This window comes from Malaya genurostris, chromosome 3 (assembly GCF_030247185.1).
Source record: "Malaya genurostris strain Urasoe2022 chromosome 3, Malgen_1.1, whole genome shotgun sequence".
NCBI lineage: Eukaryota > Metazoa > Arthropoda > Insecta > Diptera > Culicidae > Malaya > Malaya genurostris.
The window spans coordinates 295,953,444-295,973,734 of record NC_080572.1 but is presented as its reverse complement, the minus strand read 5'-3'; the positions used below and the strand labels follow the sequence as shown (position 1 = coordinate 295,973,734).

The 20,291-nt window shown below is 37.5% G+C and overlaps 2 protein-coding genes across 5 annotated transcripts in view; one reads left to right on the top strand and one right to left on the bottom strand.

Moving 5' to 3' along the window:
- The window catches only part of LOC131437553 (uncharacterized), a 29,152-nt gene extending 16,731 nt beyond the window's left edge, over positions 1-12,421 (top strand). For 2 of the 3 annotated variants that reach the window (XM_058606973.1, XM_058606972.1), the window contains exons 8-10: positions 6,063-6,114; positions 11,385-11,753; positions 11,820-12,421. In XM_058606973.1, the coding sequence (XP_058462956.1) occupies positions 6,063-6,114; positions 11,385-11,753; positions 11,820-12,324 (926 nt within the window). In that variant the 3' untranslated portion in view covers positions 12,325-12,421. The remainder of the gene's footprint in view (positions 1-6,062; positions 6,115-11,384; positions 11,754-11,819) is intronic. The other variant, XM_058606974.1, reaches the window with a different exon arrangement.
- Positions 12,394-20,291, bottom strand: part of LOC131437554 (uncharacterized) — a 35,861-nt gene continuing 27,963 nt past the window's right edge. The window contains exons 3-5 of one of the 2 annotated variants that reach the window (XM_058606975.1): positions 19,366-19,798; positions 18,981-19,305; positions 12,394-14,424 (exon numbers count right to left, since the gene is read on the bottom strand). In XM_058606975.1, coding sequence (XP_058462958.1) covers positions 13,201-14,424; positions 18,981-19,305; positions 19,366-19,798 — 1,982 coding nt within the window. In that variant the 3' untranslated portion in view covers positions 12,394-13,200. The remainder of the gene's footprint in view (positions 14,425-18,980; positions 19,306-19,365; positions 19,799-20,291) is intronic. The other variant, XM_058606976.1, reaches the window with a different exon arrangement.

Here is a 20,291-nt window from a genome sequence, read left to right as displayed (position 1 = left end):
ATTTGTGCAGAGGCTTATCCAACCCCAAAGATATTCCGTTCACGACTGCATTGTTTAACCTCCTGCAGCCATTCAGCCATCGGCACGGAAATACACCTTGACTTAGGAGTTCCTATTTTTGTGGCCTTTTACGACATGGAACAGAAAACCAGTGGATCAATTCTTGGTAAAAAATAATTCCGCCGGATGCCACACGGCTTACCTGTTTGGTGGACTTATACCACCGGTACAGGTGGACCGTAGCGTTATTCTTAGCCAGTTGGGAAACCGATACCGACACTACACGGCTATCTAGGCTGCTCAGAGAGGGAAGATGACATTGATGGTCAACTTCCATGGATGGCTGAGCAGCCGGTTAACGCGTTATTTCTGGTCTTAGCAACAAATTTTCATCCGATGGGTAATGTGCAAGTTAGTGAAAACATTGAGCTGATTTCGCATTAGATTGGAAGATTTACACAATTTTTTACTTATTGTAATATTGACCGAATTTACGACCGTAACACCACACAATACAGACGATGTACCGCAACGAATTTACCGTGCTTATAGATTCTAGGGCAGAAGAGTAGAGAAGTAGAGAGGCAGAAGTTTAATCAACAAAAATACGAACCAGCCACGATAATAAATAACAAGTTTAGTTTAATTTTACTTAGGAATGATTTTTTTTACAAAACCGAACTCAGTAATTTTGGAGGAAAAACTACCAAATGAATTGAGACGAGTACTTCAAACAGAATACATCGTAAAACATTTGATGAACTATGCAATACCATTTTCATTTTAAAATTCCCGCGCTTGTCCAATCGGTAAACTTTTATTCTCTCAACAAAGAAGTAGAAAAAATTTCGTGTGGCGATTTTTATAATGGATGAAAATTTAGAACAACGTGCGTGCATCAAATTTTGTGTTGCAAATAGATTTAGGTGTTTCGAAACGTTGAAAATGTTAGAAAAGGTCTTTGGTGAATCGTGTCTAGGAAAAACACAGGCATACGAGTGGTATAAACGCTTCAAAGGTGGTCGTACAAGCTTGGATCATGATGCGATCCCTGGCCGCCCAACAACATCTGTTACTGAAGAAAACATTGAATCGGCGAAGCAAATCGTGTTGCAAAATCGTTCTGCACCGATTAGAGAGATTGCTGTGTTGTTGGGCTTCTCTTATGGATCAGCCGAACACATTTTAACTGATGTTTTGGGTTTGAAACGCGTCGCTTCTCGGCTGGTGCCAAAAAAGTTGAATTTCACGATAATGCGCCGGCTCACACAGCGTTGGTTGTGTCGCAGTTTTTGACCAAAAACTCAACCAATATCATCAACTAAGCACCGTACTCTCCAGATATGGCCCCGTGTGACTTTTTCCTCTTCCTCAGACTCAAATTTCCATTGCGGGGAACGCGTTTTGAGACCATAGAGATCATAAAAGAGAATTCGCTGCGTGAACTAAAGGCCATACCTTCGACGGCCTATAAAACTTGTATGGAAAATTGGATCAAGCGTTGGCACGCATGTATACGACGTGTTGCGCAGCATTAAAAACTTGTTCGGAATAGGAAAGTCTACACACCTAGAAAATGTTACATCTTCATAGATGCACATAAAAGGAGCGTCGCGATTCACTTACATTGACAATTCAAAGCATGTAAAGATAAGTCATATCATTAATTTCAAAGTTGATTTAGCTGAAACTTACATCAATACAGACGTAACAGTTATGTTCACATGTTAGTAGATGTAATATTGTGTCATCGCCGAAGAAATTACGGCATACTTGGTTTTACGTCAAGCGTAAATTTCATTTTTTCTAAGAGTGTACAGTTTGCGATTGGTATGAATTTACTCAGCAACAGTTTTGAAAGTTCTCTTCTATTCATAAAAAAAATCTCTTTGGTCGTTATTGGTTTTCAATATTTATTTCACACTAATTGCCAACGTTTCGAAGGTTTATTGCAACGAAGCAAAAAATGACCAAAAAGTAATCTCTTAATACAAAAAAAAAATACAGGTACTTTTCCAGAATGACGTTCTACTTTAATTGCCAACGCACAGTGGTCCAAAACTGGAAAAAGACGGTCACAAGTCTGTACAGACTTTCACTGATTTTTAAGAGCTAACATGTCTTCGAAGAAGTTTTACAAAATTATATAACGCTTCTTTTGAAAGTAGCACCTTAATATTTGTTAAGGGGGTAGTACCGATTTCGAAAAAAATATAATTTTGTTTTCGACGAAAAATTTTTTTTCTATCTCATTTCAAAGAAAAAAACATTTCAAGTATTTTTGTTGCAGATATGAATAATGTAAAAAAATATTTTTTGAGATATTCGCTTTATTTTAAAAACAGTTTTTTTGGATTTACCTTCGTAGAATTTATCTCTATTACCTAAGTATCTACTACAAAGTTAGCATTTAAATGAGTAACTTTTCCCAATACTTTTCACAACCTAATCAATCAACTAGGTAGTTAATGTTACCTAATAAATCATTACAATATGTCACTTAGTCGCATTGCATTCGATCAATCAGTATCAGTCACGCTATCGTCCGAGTTTTCCGTATCGCTAATTTCTTGTTCTGTTATAAGTTCTAGCATATCAATTGCTTCCAGTGACAATTTCTTTCCAGTCAGACGCAACTAGGAGTCTAAAAAAACATCTGTCATCGTTTTTTCACGGCTGTTTTTCCTCGTGCCCAAGTTTGGATTTTTTTTATTTGTTTATAATTTTTAACTTTTTTCATTCAATAAACTATAATGGTTATTTTATGGAATCGCTTATTTGAAACCTAAGAAAAAACCGTACATTCATGCCTTGGACGAATTTTTGTATCTTTGTTATATTTTACAAGGCTTTGTGTGAAATACCCCATGGATTATTACCATACATGCTGTGCACGTATGCAAATATATGAAAGATATTTCTATCCTATTTCCGACTACCAGTCTGGACGCGCGTAAACACGCATAAACAAGTTATGCTTGCACACGCAACTAAAGCAAATTGATGCGATTTTTATTTTGTTACTTTTCACAATTGACAATATTAGAATAAATCTAAGTGGAACTAGATGCAATTTTAGGCCTTTTCAAATTTAGTTTTAATTATGGAAAATCCGAAAAATTATCAAAACTTCAACACATATTTAAAAAATGGAAAAATGTTTTCTAGACAAAATATGATAAAGTATTGTTAAAGTACAAACCTTTACGAAAAGATTTCATGTTTGAACGTTTAAATAAATTGAGATATCGCGAAGCAACACGAGATGTTGATCGGGCGACGCTCACTGCAAAAGTGAGTTACAGAAATAGCAGACGCGTGACGCCCTCTGTTTCTTAACCATTCATGGTTTCAGCATGGCCATAGTGAAAATGAGTCACAGGAAGAGTACTCAAGATATTCTCATTGGAAAATAAATTGGATAAGGTACATGTTCTCCTATAAGTATTATTAAAGTTTGCTGCATTAAGTTGCATATTTCGCTTCGGCACAAGGTTTCCTAGGTAAAAAAGGTAAAATTATGCATAAATTTTCCAGAAAAGAATAAACTTATGCATTAGTGTCTACAAAATTATGATATTTTATATTTTCTACAATTATTCCAAACGAAGTATGCATGAAAAATAACACGAAACAAGTTATGACTAGAAAACTAGTTTTAAGGGGGTTGCCATAATTCAGTAATTAAAACTAACTTTGAAAAGACCTAAAAAAAAAGTTCCACCGAGTTCCACTTAGATTTTTTTTTATGATATTGGGCACATCTTTTCCTACAAATTTTGTAAAAATCAGCTGCATAAAGTTGCATATTTCGCTTCGGTGCAAGGTTTTATCCTAGGTTAAAAAAAGGTAAAATGTTGCATAACTTTGCCAGGAAAGAACAAACCTATGCACTATCTTCAACAAAAATATGCGATTTTATAAATTCTACAATTATTCCAAACAAAGTATGCATAACAAAATAGCTCGAAACAATTTATGAATAAAAAACTGATTTTAAGGGGGTTGCCATAAAAACGCTTTGTATATCCGAAACGGTGCGACCTAGACTTTTGGTATATTTGACAAAGTAAATTATTTTTACTAGTTCTAAAACTTTGTATAAGAAAAAAAATTTCCATCTCTTCAGATAAAAAAGTTATGGTTACATTTTTTGTCAAAGTAGGCCATGAACAATTAATGATATAATCAAATTACGCGGTATATATTTGTAAATAATTTCTTCAAAGCAACTATATGCATTAAAAGAACGGTTTGGCAGCTACTGATTTATGTCCACGTTTTTATTGATTCGAACCACTGTGCAACGTTCCGAAGCTTTGTTGCATCAAAACGTTGGCCATTTAAGTGAAATAAATATTTTTGAGCAACAAATGACCAAAAAAGTCATCTCTTAACACCTAAACGCTCGGGTAGGGATTTTTATCGAATTTATTTTTTCAAAAATTCATAACTCTGGATCAATTTTGATACGTCCAGTGTAAAAAAACAGATTTTCTTCTACTCCGTACTGACTCATACGGAACCGCAGCAGTCCAAAAACACCGGAGTTATTCCAGATCGCGTTGGGGTATGTCTGTTCTACCGTTAGAAGTATTTGGCACATACAATTTTATAGAGGTATGGGACTGATCCAGAAATTGTATAAAATGTGAAGGAATTACTAGAACTCATAAAACTAAATGAATTCATCGTCTGGTAAACCTTCCCCGAGGGTCCTGGAACCGATCAATGTTTTTGTATGAAATTCCGCGAAACTATTCTTACGAACAATAACATCAATCCACTAATGGTCAAACTACTTTGTAACACTACACTTAAATCATAGAACCACTCAAGGAAATGATCTGACTATAATGCCGAACTCCGGTAAATCCGGATTATGATTCTATTGAATTGATTTCGAATATTGATGTGGTATACGACGTGTCAAAAAACATCTACAGGGCATCACAAGTTGTTTGGAGACCTTCAAAACTGATTTGATAACGATCTGGCCACGATGTCCAATTCAGGTAAATTCGGATTGTGGTCCCATAGAACTTTATCCGAAATCCTCAATGTAAATTATGGATAGTTTTGCGGAGTTTCCCACAATCACATTTATAAGGTTTTGTGATCGGTTCCAGGACCCTCGGATGTATGTATCTGGATTGTATGTATCAAATACTTCTAACGGTAGAACAGACATACCCCAACGCGATCTGGAATAACTCCGGTGTTTTTGAACTGCTGCGGTTCCGTATGAGTCAGCATGGAGTAGAAGAAAATCTGTTTTTTTTACACTGGACGCATCAAAATTGATCAAGAGTTATGAATTTTTGAAAAAATAAATTCGATGAAAATCCCTACCCGAGCGTTTAGGTGTTAATACAACAAACAAAAATGGTTGAAAGTACATCGATTACGTTGAGCCCCTCGCGTTTGGAGCCCCAAACACTGCGATGTTTTGATACTCATCGCGAATCTCAAATTGTGAAAATGTGATGTCCCAAAACACTGTCTGCTGTATTTTAGGTAAACCGACAAGTTATTGTGAGAGAGTCGACCCAAAATTCACTAATTATCGTGCACTAAACTACATTGCATTACTGATTGTTTGTTTACGTTGTAATCAGCTGATTTTGAAGTTCCGATTTTGATCTCATCAAGATGGCGTCGTGACAGAGGACCGGTTCAACCAGTTTTTTTTATTGTGATTACATGGCTACTTTGATGGAAAATTGCTGTTGTCGAACAGCTTGTCAATTGGCATAGTCGAAAAGTGACGGAAAATACTAGTAAGGTTGTGCTTGAATGACAATTATATCATGATATTTAGGGAAAACATTTTTTAATATGACCTATCTGAATAAGAGATATCGCAAAAGTAAAACATGTTATTTCGCTTAAAACTCGAAATCAGAGTTAAAACTCGTTTTGATTCGTAGTGTGAACATAGGATTAATAAGATGTTTCTGAATATGAAGTAACGCGAAGGAAAAACATGTTATTTCGCTTAAAACGTAAAACCAGAGTTATAACATGTTTAAATCGTAATAAACGATTCTCGATCGTTTCAGATTTCGTTCCATTTACTAATATTTGCGAGGAGAATATTGTATTGAGTGTAAGGTAAACAACCAAGTTGTGTTTGAGTATCGCTCGTGACTAATCATTGGTTTTTTTACTTGCTTTCATATATACGAGTCATCGTTAGATTTATTTCGTCAATAAAACCGATTTCTTCAACGTATCGACTTCAAGCTGAATAGTGTCGTGAACATATTTTGCTGTATTTTCGGAAAAAAAGTTCATCGTTTCATACGAAGGTGCTCTTGTGTACGAAAACACAATGGAGGTCGTATTGTTGTGTAACGCTTGTGCTTGCGAATTGAATGTGGAAGATAAAATTATTTGCCGAGGTTTCTGTCGCTCATCTTTCCACCTGAAGTGCGCTAAACTTTCCACGGTCGAAAGAGATTTAATCGTCTCTAAAACCAACATGCACTGGATGTGTAATGCCTGTACTAAGATAATGGAAAACGCAACATTTCGTAACGCAATATTATCAACCAATTCGGCCCAGCAGTTAATAAATGATGAACATCTTAAAATACTGCAGGAGCTGAAAAGGGAGATAGAACAAAACACAGCAAAAATAAACCAAATTCTAAATCATACGACCGTAAGTAACACTACACCACATCGGATTTTTGATACCACCACTGGCCAAATTTTTAGAAAAAAACGGCGACTGCTGGATGCTGTGGAAAGTAGTTCGAGTTCGAACCGTGAATTTGTCGGTATAAAAGATACGGTACCGGGTGTTACAGTCCCCCTTGCTGCAAAACTGTCTGAGAGTGAACATTTTTGGATGTATCTTTCTGGTTTTGCACCCGAAGCCACTACTGAGCAGGTAACTGACTTAGTAAAGCATAACCTTAACATCGACGATACTATAAACGTAACAAAGTTAGTTCCGAAAGGCAAAAGTCTCAATGAGCTAACTTTCGTCTCGTTTAAAGTGGGAATCGGTATGCAGTACAAAGATACGGCATTGTTAGCGGAGACATGGCAAAAGGGAATCACGTTCCGACAATTTGATTTTGATCGCAAAACAACGACACGAACTTCTTTTCGCTTTCAACCGTCACAGAGTGAATCAGCAGTCAACCAATAGGTCGCCGCTACGAACAAACCCCAACCGGATTCACAGTTCAATTCCCGTTCGAGACCGAAGTATCGAGTCCGTTGATGAACCACCGTCCGATTCCGCCCCATACTCATTTACACTTTACTACCAGAACGTAAGAGGTCTTCGCACGAAAACAAACGATCTGTTTTTAGCGCTTACAGAGTGCGATTACGACGTCGTAGTACTAACGGAAACATGGCTGCATGAAAATATCACAAACAGTGAAATCACCAAAAACTACTGTTTATATCGATGTGATCGAAATTCCGATACCAGTTCATTTCAACGAGGTGGCGGAGTGTTAATCGGTGTAAAAAGAGAACTGAATAGCTCCTCCGTCACAATAGAAAACAGCCAGCAACTAGAACAAGCGACCGTTCGGATAAAACTAAAATTTTTCTCTCTTTTCATCTGCACAATCTATCTTCCACCGAACTCAGACGTTGCATCGTACCAAGCGCACTCCTCTTGTGTTAACGATCTCTTCACACAAGCAGCCGAAAATGATGTTATTATTGTTATGGGTGACTACAACTTGCCTCACTTAGATTGGCAGTTTGAAGAAGATACTAATTCACTGTTGCCAGTTAATGCTTCATCGGAACATGAAATTGTATTAGTTGAAAAGTTGTTATCCAGTGGACTGCGACAGATCAACAATTTCATAAACGCTAATGGTCGATTATTAGATCTAGCGTTCACCAATGATCCTGAGTTGATTGATTTACTTGAACCACCTATGCCACTGATGAAAGTCGACCGTCACCATAAACCATTTTTGCTTCACCTACAGTTCGCAGATGCTCGTGTCTCAGACCAAAACGAAACAACTTATGATTTCAGTAGGACTGACTATTCTAATCTGAACGAAGTGATCTCCGAAGTTGATTGGGCTGAAATTATACGAGGTGATACTATCGATGATGCCGTTTCATTATTTTATTCAAAATTGTACGATATCATTGGAAATAATGTACCAATTAAACAACGTTTTCGTCGGAAAAAATTCAACCAACCATGGTGGAATTCTGAACTTCAACATTTGCGCAACCGATTGCGGAAGGCGAAGAACCGTTATTTTAAAACCAAATCCACACGACACAAAGCCGAGTCACGTGAAATAGAACGTCAATATAACTCTTTCCATGTGTCTTGTTTTCGCAATTACATACAGCAAATCGAAAGCAATGTGAAGGATAATCCAGCATTATTTTGGAACTACGTCACTAGCCGCAAAAAATCGAACGGTATACCTATAAACGTACGCTACAATGGTGAATCTGCTGAAACATCACTAGGCACTGCTAACCTATTCTCGTCCTTCTTTCAAAGTGTGCTAAGTAACAACTCACCACCTTTGTCAGAACCGTACTTGAGTGGTTTGGCCCATTACAACCTGGACATACCACGCTTAGTTTTTGGTCTACAAGACGTCACTAGAAAGCTGTTGAGGATTGATGCCTCGAAAGGTGCTGGACCGGACGGACTACCTCCTTCTTTCATCAAAAACTGTGCAGCCTCTCTTGCCTTCCCAGTATCCATAATCTTCAACCGATCTTTCGCCGATTGCGTATTTCCTAGTGCATGGAAAACTGCTGCAATAATTCCGATTCACAAGAGTGGTAGTGTTCACGATGTGAAAAATTATCGCTCAATTTCAATCCTCAGCTGTTTACCGAAAATACTTGAAAGCATGGTTCATGATGCCATATATGACTCTGTTCATCACATAATCGCCGAAGAACAACACGGTTTTGTAAGAAAACGTTCTACAACAACAAATTTGATGTGCTACGTTTCCGGTTTAATCGAGAAAATGCAGAAACGGCAGCAAGTGGATGCCATTTACGTCGACTTATCAAAAGCATTCGACAAAGTCCCTCACCGTCTTGCTGTTGAAAAATTTTAAAAACTCGGATTTCCAGATTGGCTTACTCAGTGGATTTGGACATACTTGACTGGACGCAGCGCTTTCGTACGTATAGGAAACATAACATCCTCATCGTTCGATATATCTTCGGGCGTACCACAAGGTAGCCATCTTGGTCCGTTAATATTCGTTCTATTTATCAACGATCTCTGCAAGGTGATAAAATCCTCAAAATTATTATACGCGGACGATTTGAAGATTTTTCGCAGTATTATATCTACACTGGATTGTTACGCACTGCAATCTGATATCGAAACACTTATCGGTTGGTGTAATATCAATGGCATGGAGATCAACATTAGTAAATGTAATGCTGTCACATTTTCTCGTTTACGTACTTCAACTGTTTTCGACTATAAAATTTCCACAACAAGTATTGAACGAGTCACTATAATAAAGGATCTTGGAGTCGATCTGGATAACAAACTACGCTTCTCGGAACACGTCGCACTAATCACCGCGAAGGCCTTTTCCATGTTGGGTTTCATCCGTCGGAATACACAGCCGTTCGAAGACATCTATTGCCTGAAAACTTTGTACTGTTCAGTTGTTCGCAGTATTTTAGAATACGCCGTTCCGGTATGGGCACCGTTCCATCGTGTCCATATCAGAAGAATTGAAAGCGTGCAAAGGAGCTTCATACGATACGCACTACGTCTACTGCCTTGGTCGGATCCCGTTCATCTCCCCTCCTACGAGGATCGCTGTCGACTCATCAATCTACCAACACTGGAAAGCCGGAGACAGGTCTTGCAACGACTCCTGATATTCGATATAATAGTTAACAACATTGACTGCGCAGAACTTTTAGGAAAATTGCCGTTTTTTGCTCCATTAAGACGAACTCGACGTGTGCAATTTCTACGGCTGCCAATCCATCGCACTCAATATGGACAAAACAACCCTTTTTATGTATGTTGCCGTCTTTTTAACGAAGTTTACGACAAATTTGATTTCAATGTGTCCAAAAATATGTTTAGATTAAGAATTAGTAATTAGGTGTCTGTGCGATGTAAATTATCGAAGACTAAGTAAATAAATAAGAATGCTGGAAAAGTTTTGTAAAATTATTCGAAAAGAAAGTAATCAAAACGAAATAGTGAATATCTATTACAGTTTTTTTTAAATCACAGGAAATTTCTGTGAATATACTTACTCTCCTCAATCTCTAAAATATGTTGTTCAGTCATATTAAAATGATTGCAATCACTAACTTGTAACTGCTAATAAAATGAAAAATGAAACTACTTTTCGAAATACCATTGAATTCCATTAATATTACATCTGTTAACAGACTTTTAAATAGTATCACTGAAGGAGGATATGTGTTGATTCTTAGCAGTGTCCCACATTATCAGATCCGAATCAATTCCGAATCTACGAGAAATTTTCATTCGAAATTTCATGTGGAAATCATAATGCATTCCGAAAAATTCCAACTTCAGCGCAACAACCGTTTCCGAATGAATTTCGGAAATAAATTGTTAATTCGTTTTCTTCCTATTCTTTCTCGATTTTTTCGTTTTCGCGCTGATTTTCAGTTTATTTCTAAATAAAAAAATATATAACTGATATATTTAATTTTAAATCTTCAAGTTTATAGGATGTACAGTTCTGCATAAACTGTTGAAATTCGCTAGTAATGAACAAAAAGTCCTACCTTATACCATTTTCGTTTATTGATTAGAGCAGCCCGAGAGCTGACCCAGAGTCGCCAAAGCAACTTTTGATGAGTTTGTTTTAGCAACCTGGGGTCGTTCTAGATCGGACTCCAATCGCGTAGTTTCGCTTTGAAAATTTTCTTGGGTCGCACCACGCATCCATGCGAGTTTGTTTATTTTTTTTATATGAGTTGTTGTTTAGGGCGCGTACCACGTGTTCGTTCTACTCGGAGTCAGAGTCGCCCGAGTGTAGGTTCTAAAACGAAAACGGTATTAGTCAGCATCATCAACTCCACTTGCTGGAGTGTAATAAAATGGCGCAAGTCGCCTAACTTATATACTAACACATTCATAAAATGAGCGCGCTCTTTCTTGTTTATTATTTATCGCTTCTTTAATTTCCTAGTTAAATATTGCTGCGTAGAATTTTCAGTTTCGTTAAAATTATAGTTCAAAATTTAGTCACTTTTGAGGAATGCTAGCGTAGCATTTCGCTTTCTACTCTATCATTCCCTAAATACCAAAACAGTTTTCAGTCAGAATATGAAATAAATAAATAAATGATTTCATGATACGTCCGAATTAGGATTTCATATTTTTTAATTTTTATTCTCAGTATTCCGACCATCCAGGCCATAGGCCGTTCAACATCCGGTTCTAGCGAGAACCAACCTAAGGATCACTTTGAGGAAGCGTCGGCAAAGGAATCCCCAGAGCAATCAATCTCTCGGATAGTGCTTTCCGTCGAGAAGAACAGTAATATCGGATCAACTTCTTCTGTAGATGCCGTAGATAAACCTACACACATGTGGAATGAAAGAACCCGTAACCAACGGCTTTGGTTGGCATTCGGTAGTGACGAATTACAGTTCCCTGCTGTATCACCTAGTTGCTACGAAGCACTTGACTCGGTGGATTTTAGCCAAATACAAGCAATCGACGCCTATCTTTTAGCCTGTGAATCTGCTTCCAATAAAAAACTCAGGTAATCTCTCTATGATCAATGGTATTTGAACAACTTTATTTTCTTTATTTCACCCATATGTGGCAGCCATAACCATGAGCATGGTTCGAGCAGTACCGATCATTCGCAGGATCCCTCTACCACTTCAAGTCTGAAAAACCGTTCAACCAAAAACTGTCCCCGTTGCAGGGAAAAACTTTTTTCGCAAAACTCCTGGTGTCCAAGTTGTGCTCTTACCAGAATGGCAAAAGTACCAACCGTAATCTGTTCTACGTGCGGCGGCAAGATATCTCTGCAAGAAAGTCTAAGTTCGTCTCGTGGGCCAACTGCTCAACAGTCCAGTTCCAGCGGCAGTGAAGGGGAACTGCCACTATCCACAACAACGGTGAAGCTCTGCAATTGCTTCCCACGATTTGGTGGTTCGCAGGACGAAATTTTGCGATCGGAATCAGCAACTGTTATTCTGGATAGGCCGAAGTCCATCGATCAAGTGGAGACCACCGGTTATGCTAGAAGAAGTGTGGCCAACCTAGCCAGTAGCTTTGAGGCGTTCATCAATTCTCACATGGGAGCACCAAAATCTGATAAGTGAAACATTCTGTATTTAGTTACTTAATTGACTTGTGATAATCATTCGGATAAATAAATTTTTACGAAGAGGTACGGAACGTATGTTGTTCCCTTAAGTATTTATGATCTTTCAGCTGTTCTAAACAGTAATAAAAATATCAATCTTTAGAGCCTAGAAACTAATACTACTGTCTTCTATCTCAAGGTAAATAATAAAAATACTATTTTCCAAGGAAAAACTCTTATCCAATTTGTGTGTGTATGTGGGATAAGCATGTTCCCTCATCTTCTTTTGGTTATTCACTACTAAAAGCTATTCACAGTTTTACTATTCAACATTTTTAGCGCTTCAAATTTTGTCCTTGGAGTGTCTTACGGTCTACGAAAAAGGAAGGTACAATTTTGGCTACTAAGGTAGATACATTGGGAAAAAGATTTACAAGTAGTGGATTTCTTGACTCGAAACTGGGACATTTTGCTAAAAGTTTTAAACCTGAGAAAAAATAAGCGTTCCCATCTTCTAAACATTCTGTTCGTGTTGGTTAGTTGGGAATCGACATTTCACGGTATCAGGTTTGTCGAATCTATGGGGTTAGGTCGTCGTGGATGAGAGATCTTGGGACGTTTATACAATACAGTTTACACCACAGGCGTGAAACAATGATGATAATAAAAATATTAAAAATTGCGAAAATACTTGAGAGACGGACTTAAAACGATCAGTTACTATAGAATTTCGAATACGGGGCGAAACAGTCTGTTTTTTATTCCAGAAACTAGAAATTTTGAGAAGGGGAATAAAAGCCTATCGAATCTTACTAAAAGGATTATTTCAACTTATCTTACACTTATTGTCACAATATCTTCCGAACCTCTCCCACCTTCAATTCCACACCGTTTAACCACCCTTTTTACGCAGACAATAGCAATACTTCTTCAAGTAGTCCACGTGCATACATTCGCTTTGACTAGCATACTCGTTCAGCCGACTGATCGATCCGGTAACCTCAAACGTGTTCTGTTTGTAGAAGTGTCTCACGGTGGACTCGAACTTGCCACTGCCCGGTTTTCCATCGAATATTAGCAGATAGTCGTTGTGCGGCACATCCGCAGTAGGGTACTTGGCCAGTTTGGCCAGTGAAATCGATTTCAGCTGCATCTTGGCACACAATTTCTTCGTCAAGTTTTTCTGGTTATCCACCAAATCTTGGTTTATCGAATCAATCACGAATCCTACCGCCTCTCGGACAATTTGGGAATTTTTGTCGATCTTCTGAAAGTCCGCACAGGTGCACCAATGAGAAGCGATGGAAGTCTCTTCGCAGGACCTATTCCAAGGCATTTCCTGGAACAGACTCTGACAGTTGGCACAACTAAGCGGAGCTGGTAGGTTATCGATTCGTTCCGATAGTTCTAATACATGCTTGAGAGTCGCGTGAAGGTCGTACGGATTCGTCAGCCGGTTTCGGTTAATTTTTAGTGCTTGCACTATTTCTGGATGTTGCTCTTTGAACCACTCCGGAAGCCAGATGAAAATGAACGGGAGCCTTTCCTCGAGCCATCCGGTCATCAGCGAGCGGACGGCGCCAAAGCGAATCCCGTGATCACTGAAGAATACGACCATACTGTTGTTCAGCACCCCTCTGTTCTCCATTTCCTCAATGTAATACTTCATACGCGCATCCATGCAGGAAGGATCGCTGATGTCATTATGACTGAATGTATTGGTCCAAAACAGTCCGAAACTAGCCTCGTCTTTATAGAAGTCTGCGAAGTCCAACGCATACTGATAGATGAAATCCGCGTAGTTCTGATACCCGAGGCAGAACGTTAGGGAATTTTTCGTCTTCTTGGTCAAATACTTCTCCGCCGCCAGAGCGATCGGTCTCAGATAGTAATCGGTCGGTTGTTTCACGAAACCAAACTTGTGGTAGTTGAAAGTGTTGATGCCGGCCTCGTCCTCACCGTAGGCCGTTACGTAACCGCTGTCGGTAAAGTAGTTCCAAATGAACGGACAAGTGTCCAGTTGACCAACCGTGCGCGGATTGCACGTGACGTACGCCAGACTGTTGTTGTATCCGGTCAGGATTGCCATCAGATTGGGATACGTGTTGTCGTCAATCTGTAAATAGTATTGTGTTTAAAAAAACATACGTTCATAAGTAAAATTGACTTTTCTTAAAGAATCATTATTAACAACATTCAAATTTTATTCCTTTTCTCTCAGTTATTAACTGTGTTTTAAGGAAGCTCCGAATATTTTAATGTTTTACACATCAAAAAACCACTTACAATAGTCCTCACTGTAATATAAATTGAGATTCACGAATTTGATACTATGTGTGCTTTACGAATTTAATTTGAGATAACTGCTTCCGTTAGTTTCCTAGTAATTACAAAGAATTAATATGTAAAATGTGCTGTAGAATAATCTTAGATAGGCATTGAACTTCCCTTCCCTCACGCAGGGAGAAAAAATGTTATAAAAATAAGAAAGTCCTGTATGATTCTAACGAATTTTTTGTGTTGAAATTGTAACAACCATTCTGGTTATTATCAACTGTTTTTTAAGCAACAGAATAGCATTTGTTTGGAACAACCATATTCCAGTTTAAAACAAGAAATAATAACTCCTCAAAAGTTGCTCCAAAAACTGCTCGGTAAAATTGCTCGGTAAAACTGCTCGAAAACTACTTTAACTTGTCGGAACAACTGTCCGAAAACTACCCTGAATCTGTTAAAACAACTTCTCAAAAATTGCTCGAAGACCAGCTCAAAAAATTGCTCACCAACGACTCCAAAAACTGCTCAAAAACTGTTCAAATAACTTTTGTTGCAAAAACTACTCGAAAACTACCCTAAAATTGTTGAAATAACTGCCTAAAAATTTCTTCAAAACTGCTCGAAAACTGCAGTAAAAGTGTTTAAATAATTGCTCAAAAGTATCTCTAAAACTGCTCAAAAGTATCTTTAAAACTGCTCAAAAACTACTCTAAAACTTTTCAAAAATTGCTCAAAAATTGCTTCAAAGTTTCTCGAAAAAACTTTAAAATTGCTCGAAGTCCAGCTCAAAAAATTGCTCACCAACGGCTCCAACAACTGCTCGAAAGCTGTTCAAATAACTCTTCGAAAAGTGCTCCAAAAACTACTCTAAAACTGTTTAAAAAACTGCCTTTAAATTTCTCCAAAAACTGCTAGAAAACTACTCAAAGACTATTCAAATAACTGCTCAAAAGTTGCTCCAAAAACTGCTCGGTAAAACTGCTCGAAAACTACTCTAAAACTGTTGATATAATTGCCTAAAAATGTTTTAAAAAAACTGCTCAAAAACTACAGTAAAACTGTTTAAGTAATTGTTCTAAAATAGCTCCAAAAGCGACTCGAAAAAACTGCTTGGAAAAACTACTCTAAAACTGTTTAAAAAACTGCTCGAAAATAGCTTCATATATTTCTCGCAAACTACTCTAAAACTGTTTAAATAAATTGCCTAAAAAAATGCATGAATTACGACTCGAAATCTGTTCCAAAAACTGCTCGAAAATTACTCTTAAACTGTTTGAATAACTTCTAAAAATTTCTCTTTAAATTTCTCGAATAATTGCTCAAAAACTGCTTCAAAAACTACTCGAAAAATACTCTAAAACTATTTAAACAATTACCTCAAAAACTGCTGGAAAAAAAACTATTTTGAAAAACTACTCTAAAACTGTTGAAATAATTGCTCAAAAACTACTCTAAAACTGTTAAAATAACTGCTTAAAATATGCTCCAAAGCTTCTCGAAAAAACTGCTCGAATAGTTGCTCAAAAACTGATCCAAAAACTGCTCGGAAAAACTGCCCGAAAACTATTCTGAAGCTGTTTGAGTAACTTCTCTAAAAACTTCAAATAACTCTTCATAAATTGATCAAAAACTACTCTAAACTGTTTAAAAAACTGCTTAAAAATTTATCCAAAAACTGCTAGAAAACTACTCTAAAACTGATGACATAATTGCCTAAAAATTTCTCCAAAAACTGCTCGAAAACTACAGTAAAACTGTTTAAATAGCTGCTCAAAAATAGCTCCAAAACTGCTCGAAAACTACTCTAAAACTGTTCAAATAACTGCTCAAAAATTACTCTAAAACTATTTAAAAACTGATTGAAAATTGCTTCAAAGCTGCTCGAAATAACTGCTTGAATAGTTAGAAAACTGATCCAAAAACTGATCCAAAAATTGCTCGGCAAAATTGCCCGAAAACTACTCTGAAGCTCTTTGAATAACTTCTTAAAAATTGATCGAAAACCAGCTAAGAAAAGTGCTCAAAAACGGCTCCAAAAACTGCCTGAAAACTACTCAAAAACTACTCTAAAACTGTTTAAAAAACTGCATAACAATTTCTCAAAAAAACTGTTAGGAAAATACTCGGAGACTATCTAAATAACTGCTCAAAAGTTGCTCCAAAAACTGCTTGAAAACTACTCTAAAACTGTTGACATAATTGCCTAAAAATTTATCCAAAAGCTGCTCGAAAACTACTCTAAAACTGTTGAAATAACTCTAAAACTGTTAAAATAACTTCTTAAAAAAATGTTCCAAAGCTTCTCAAAAAAACTGCTCGGAAAAACTGCCCGAAAACTATTCTGAAGCTGTTTGGATAACTTCTCAAAAATTGCTCGAAGACCAGCTCGAAAAATTGCTCAACAACTGCTCCAAAAACTGCTCAAAAACTGTTCAAATAACTCTTCAAAAACTACTCTAAAACTATTTAAATAACTGCTTAAAAATAGCTTCAAAAATTTCTCGCAAACTACTCTAAACCTGTTTAAAAAAAATGTTTGAAAAAATGCATGAATAACGGCTCGAAATCTGTTCCAAAAACTGCCCGAAAATTACTCTTAAACTGTTTGAATAACTTTTAAAATTTTTTTCTTAAAACTTCTCGAAGAATTGCCCAAAAACTGCTCCAAAAACTACTCGAAAACTGTTCAAATAATTCCTCAAAAAAATTCCAAAACCTGCTCGAAAAATACTCTAAAACTATTTAAACAATTACCTCAAAAACTGCTGGAAAAAACTACTTTGAAAACTACTCTAAAACTGTTTAAATAACTCCTCAAAATTCACTCTAAAAACTGCTCGAACAACTGCTCCAAAAACTAGTCTAACAACTGTTCGAAAACTACTTTAAAACTGTTTAAATAACTGCACAATTTAAATAAATTGCTTCAAAAACTGTTCAAAAAAACTGCTCGAAAAACTGCTCTAATAACTGCAAAATAATTGTTAACATATGGAGTATACTAACTACTTGGTTCGACAGCACCACACCATCGAATCCTTCCAGATTTGTTATACGGAAGAATGAGACTTCTATAATTATGATCATATCCTAACATCATATGCTACATATGTTTGCCACGAAATGATTGTGTAGCATTAGAATCATTTTCATAAGATGTTTCTCGAAGGTTTAATACTGCTTTGGAATGTGTGAAACTTGTGGTACGATCTTCTGAAAGTCCGTTCAGTTTTTCGAATTGGCTCACGACAATGATTATGTGGGATTGTGGAACGTAACTGTTGATGATGGAAACATACATCGGACTGAAGATCACAGCTAGATGGATTGATCAGGTTATACATGCTTTGAAGACAATAAAAAAATTGTATTTCGAGTTTCATCTGCATTGAAGGTCATTTGAAGACAATGAATTATGCAAATAGTTGCAGTAGTTTTTTCAAAACATATTATGTTTAATCCTCGATACACAACCTTTCTACTAGTAGAACATTTGAAAACTGCCAATGACGATGACGCGTTGCGACTGCCAATAGAGCTTTCTACGAGCTTGCTCTTCACAAGTTCTTGATCCTCCATGTTACTCTATACGACCATGATACATGATCATTGGAGAAAACAGATTATGAAGCACTCGACACTTTTAGATTGAAGCTGGAGTCGAAAGAAAAGCAAGTGCGAAAAGCAGCAGTGTGCGGTCGTTATGAAAATCTGGATCTGTCATTAAGAAAGCCTGCAAAAAAGCTTGGGTTTTCCTGCAAGCACTAACCATGACGTTCTTAAAACTTCCAATACACGTTTGACTACCGCTGGGAAGACTATAAGTGGAACAAAAACGGATCTCAAGAACCACCAGAAGGACGCGAAGCGAACGTTAATACTACCATGCAACGGAACGGCGTACAGGAGCATATCAAGGCAAAGAAAATGACCAAATATCCCAAAAAATATTTAGTTTGGCAGGCAATATGCTGCTGTGGTCGAGCAAGCCAAAGTTTCATCACTACCGGAACGATAATCAAGGAAAAATACCGTGAATGTTGCTCGCAAAGATTGATAAAATTTGAATAGAACACCTTTTGCTTAACTATAGCATACTATAGTAATGAGTTATTCTAATTATGAGATTTTACCTTCATCACAACGTAAAATTATCCTTCCATGACTACAGGTTTTTCATAATTATCGACTGTTGTTCGATTGATACCTTTCGATATTACCGTACACTTATGTTCTCGCTTATTTGAACCATGACTGGCTAGCAACTGTACCGTACAAGTGCGAATGAGTATAGAACATGTACATTAAATCAATCGACGTTCGTGCACTGTGCCGTTTCTGAATCGACACCGATCAGTCTACGTTATAACAATATCAACCAAATAATATATGTACCTTGTTGTATCCTTTGAGCTCGAACCAACCGGTGTCGTACAAGTGCTGTGCGGTGAGGGGCATCGCTCGGATCAAATTCAACCTCGAGATACTGTCGATTCCGACCAGTAGAACGCTCAGCGGCCGTTGGTTGAAGTTCCGACGAAAGCGTTTCAATCGCTGCTGCACCGACGGCTTGGTGCGGATGAATGCGTGGGTGTTGGTGTAAACTGCCTTGCGCGTTTTACTGGTAGCCGAGACACTACCCTTGCACCGAACCATCACTCCGCTGGTGACATTCGGCGGTAGCAGTACGTCATGCGTGAAATATGTACACTTACTTAAGCTGCAAGAGTAAGCGTTATTTAGTGTTATCAAGCTACCAAGATATCATGGATTAACTCACGTATAATCGTTGTCAGCCTTTTCGTTGACCCCGGATCGTTCGATGCTCTGGTAGCAGCAGTCGATGGACTTCATGTAGTGCGGCAGATGACTTGTGATGCGATCCCGATGAAACCGTAGCAACACCGTGTCGTTTTCGAACGTCTGCTCGATCGAGGTGAGCGGTTGCTTCGGTGAACAGGGCACAAATCGCTCCTTGTGGAACAGTCGCATCACATCGTCCGCCAGCGGATCCAGGTCCAGTATCTTACATTCTGGACTCCACACAAGAAACCCCTTTGGCACTGCGGTCGTTCGGTTGGCATTGGAGACGATTCCGTTGGAATGATCATTTCGGTTCGGTTGTTGATGGTGGCGTTCAATCGGAGTGTTTGGAATAACGGGAATGATTTGGTTGGTTGTGGATTGTAATACTACGTTCGGTGAGGCTAAGCCTTCGGGCAGCGTTAGCGTGGGCAATTAATGCGTTCGTTTTTTTTTTCGTTTTCGTTAAAATATCATGTACATACATAGAAATCAGCGTGCAATACAGAGTATGTGCAAGTATACCGGGATTTGATTTGGATTGGCCGTCGAATGTATTTTTAAAGGTTAAAACGGGAGGCGACAGTTAAACAAAATGAAAAAAAAACACATTGGAGTATTACAACCAATCAAATATAAAATAACAGTTTACGCATTTGCTGATTTGGTAACAATAACAGTTAAGGATGGAGGTGATGAATTTCAAAACGATAGTAAAGAGTGGCATACATAATTAGGTATTTAAAAATACTTCTCCGAAACAAAACAGTAACTGTTTCAATTTGACCATTTTGTTTGTAAAAGGTGAATATTTTGCTGGTATTTTTTGACAACACTGTTTTTGACAGATCACTCGTAAATCGCGTCCTGTGTCATTTTCAAACTTTGGTATATAATTTAATC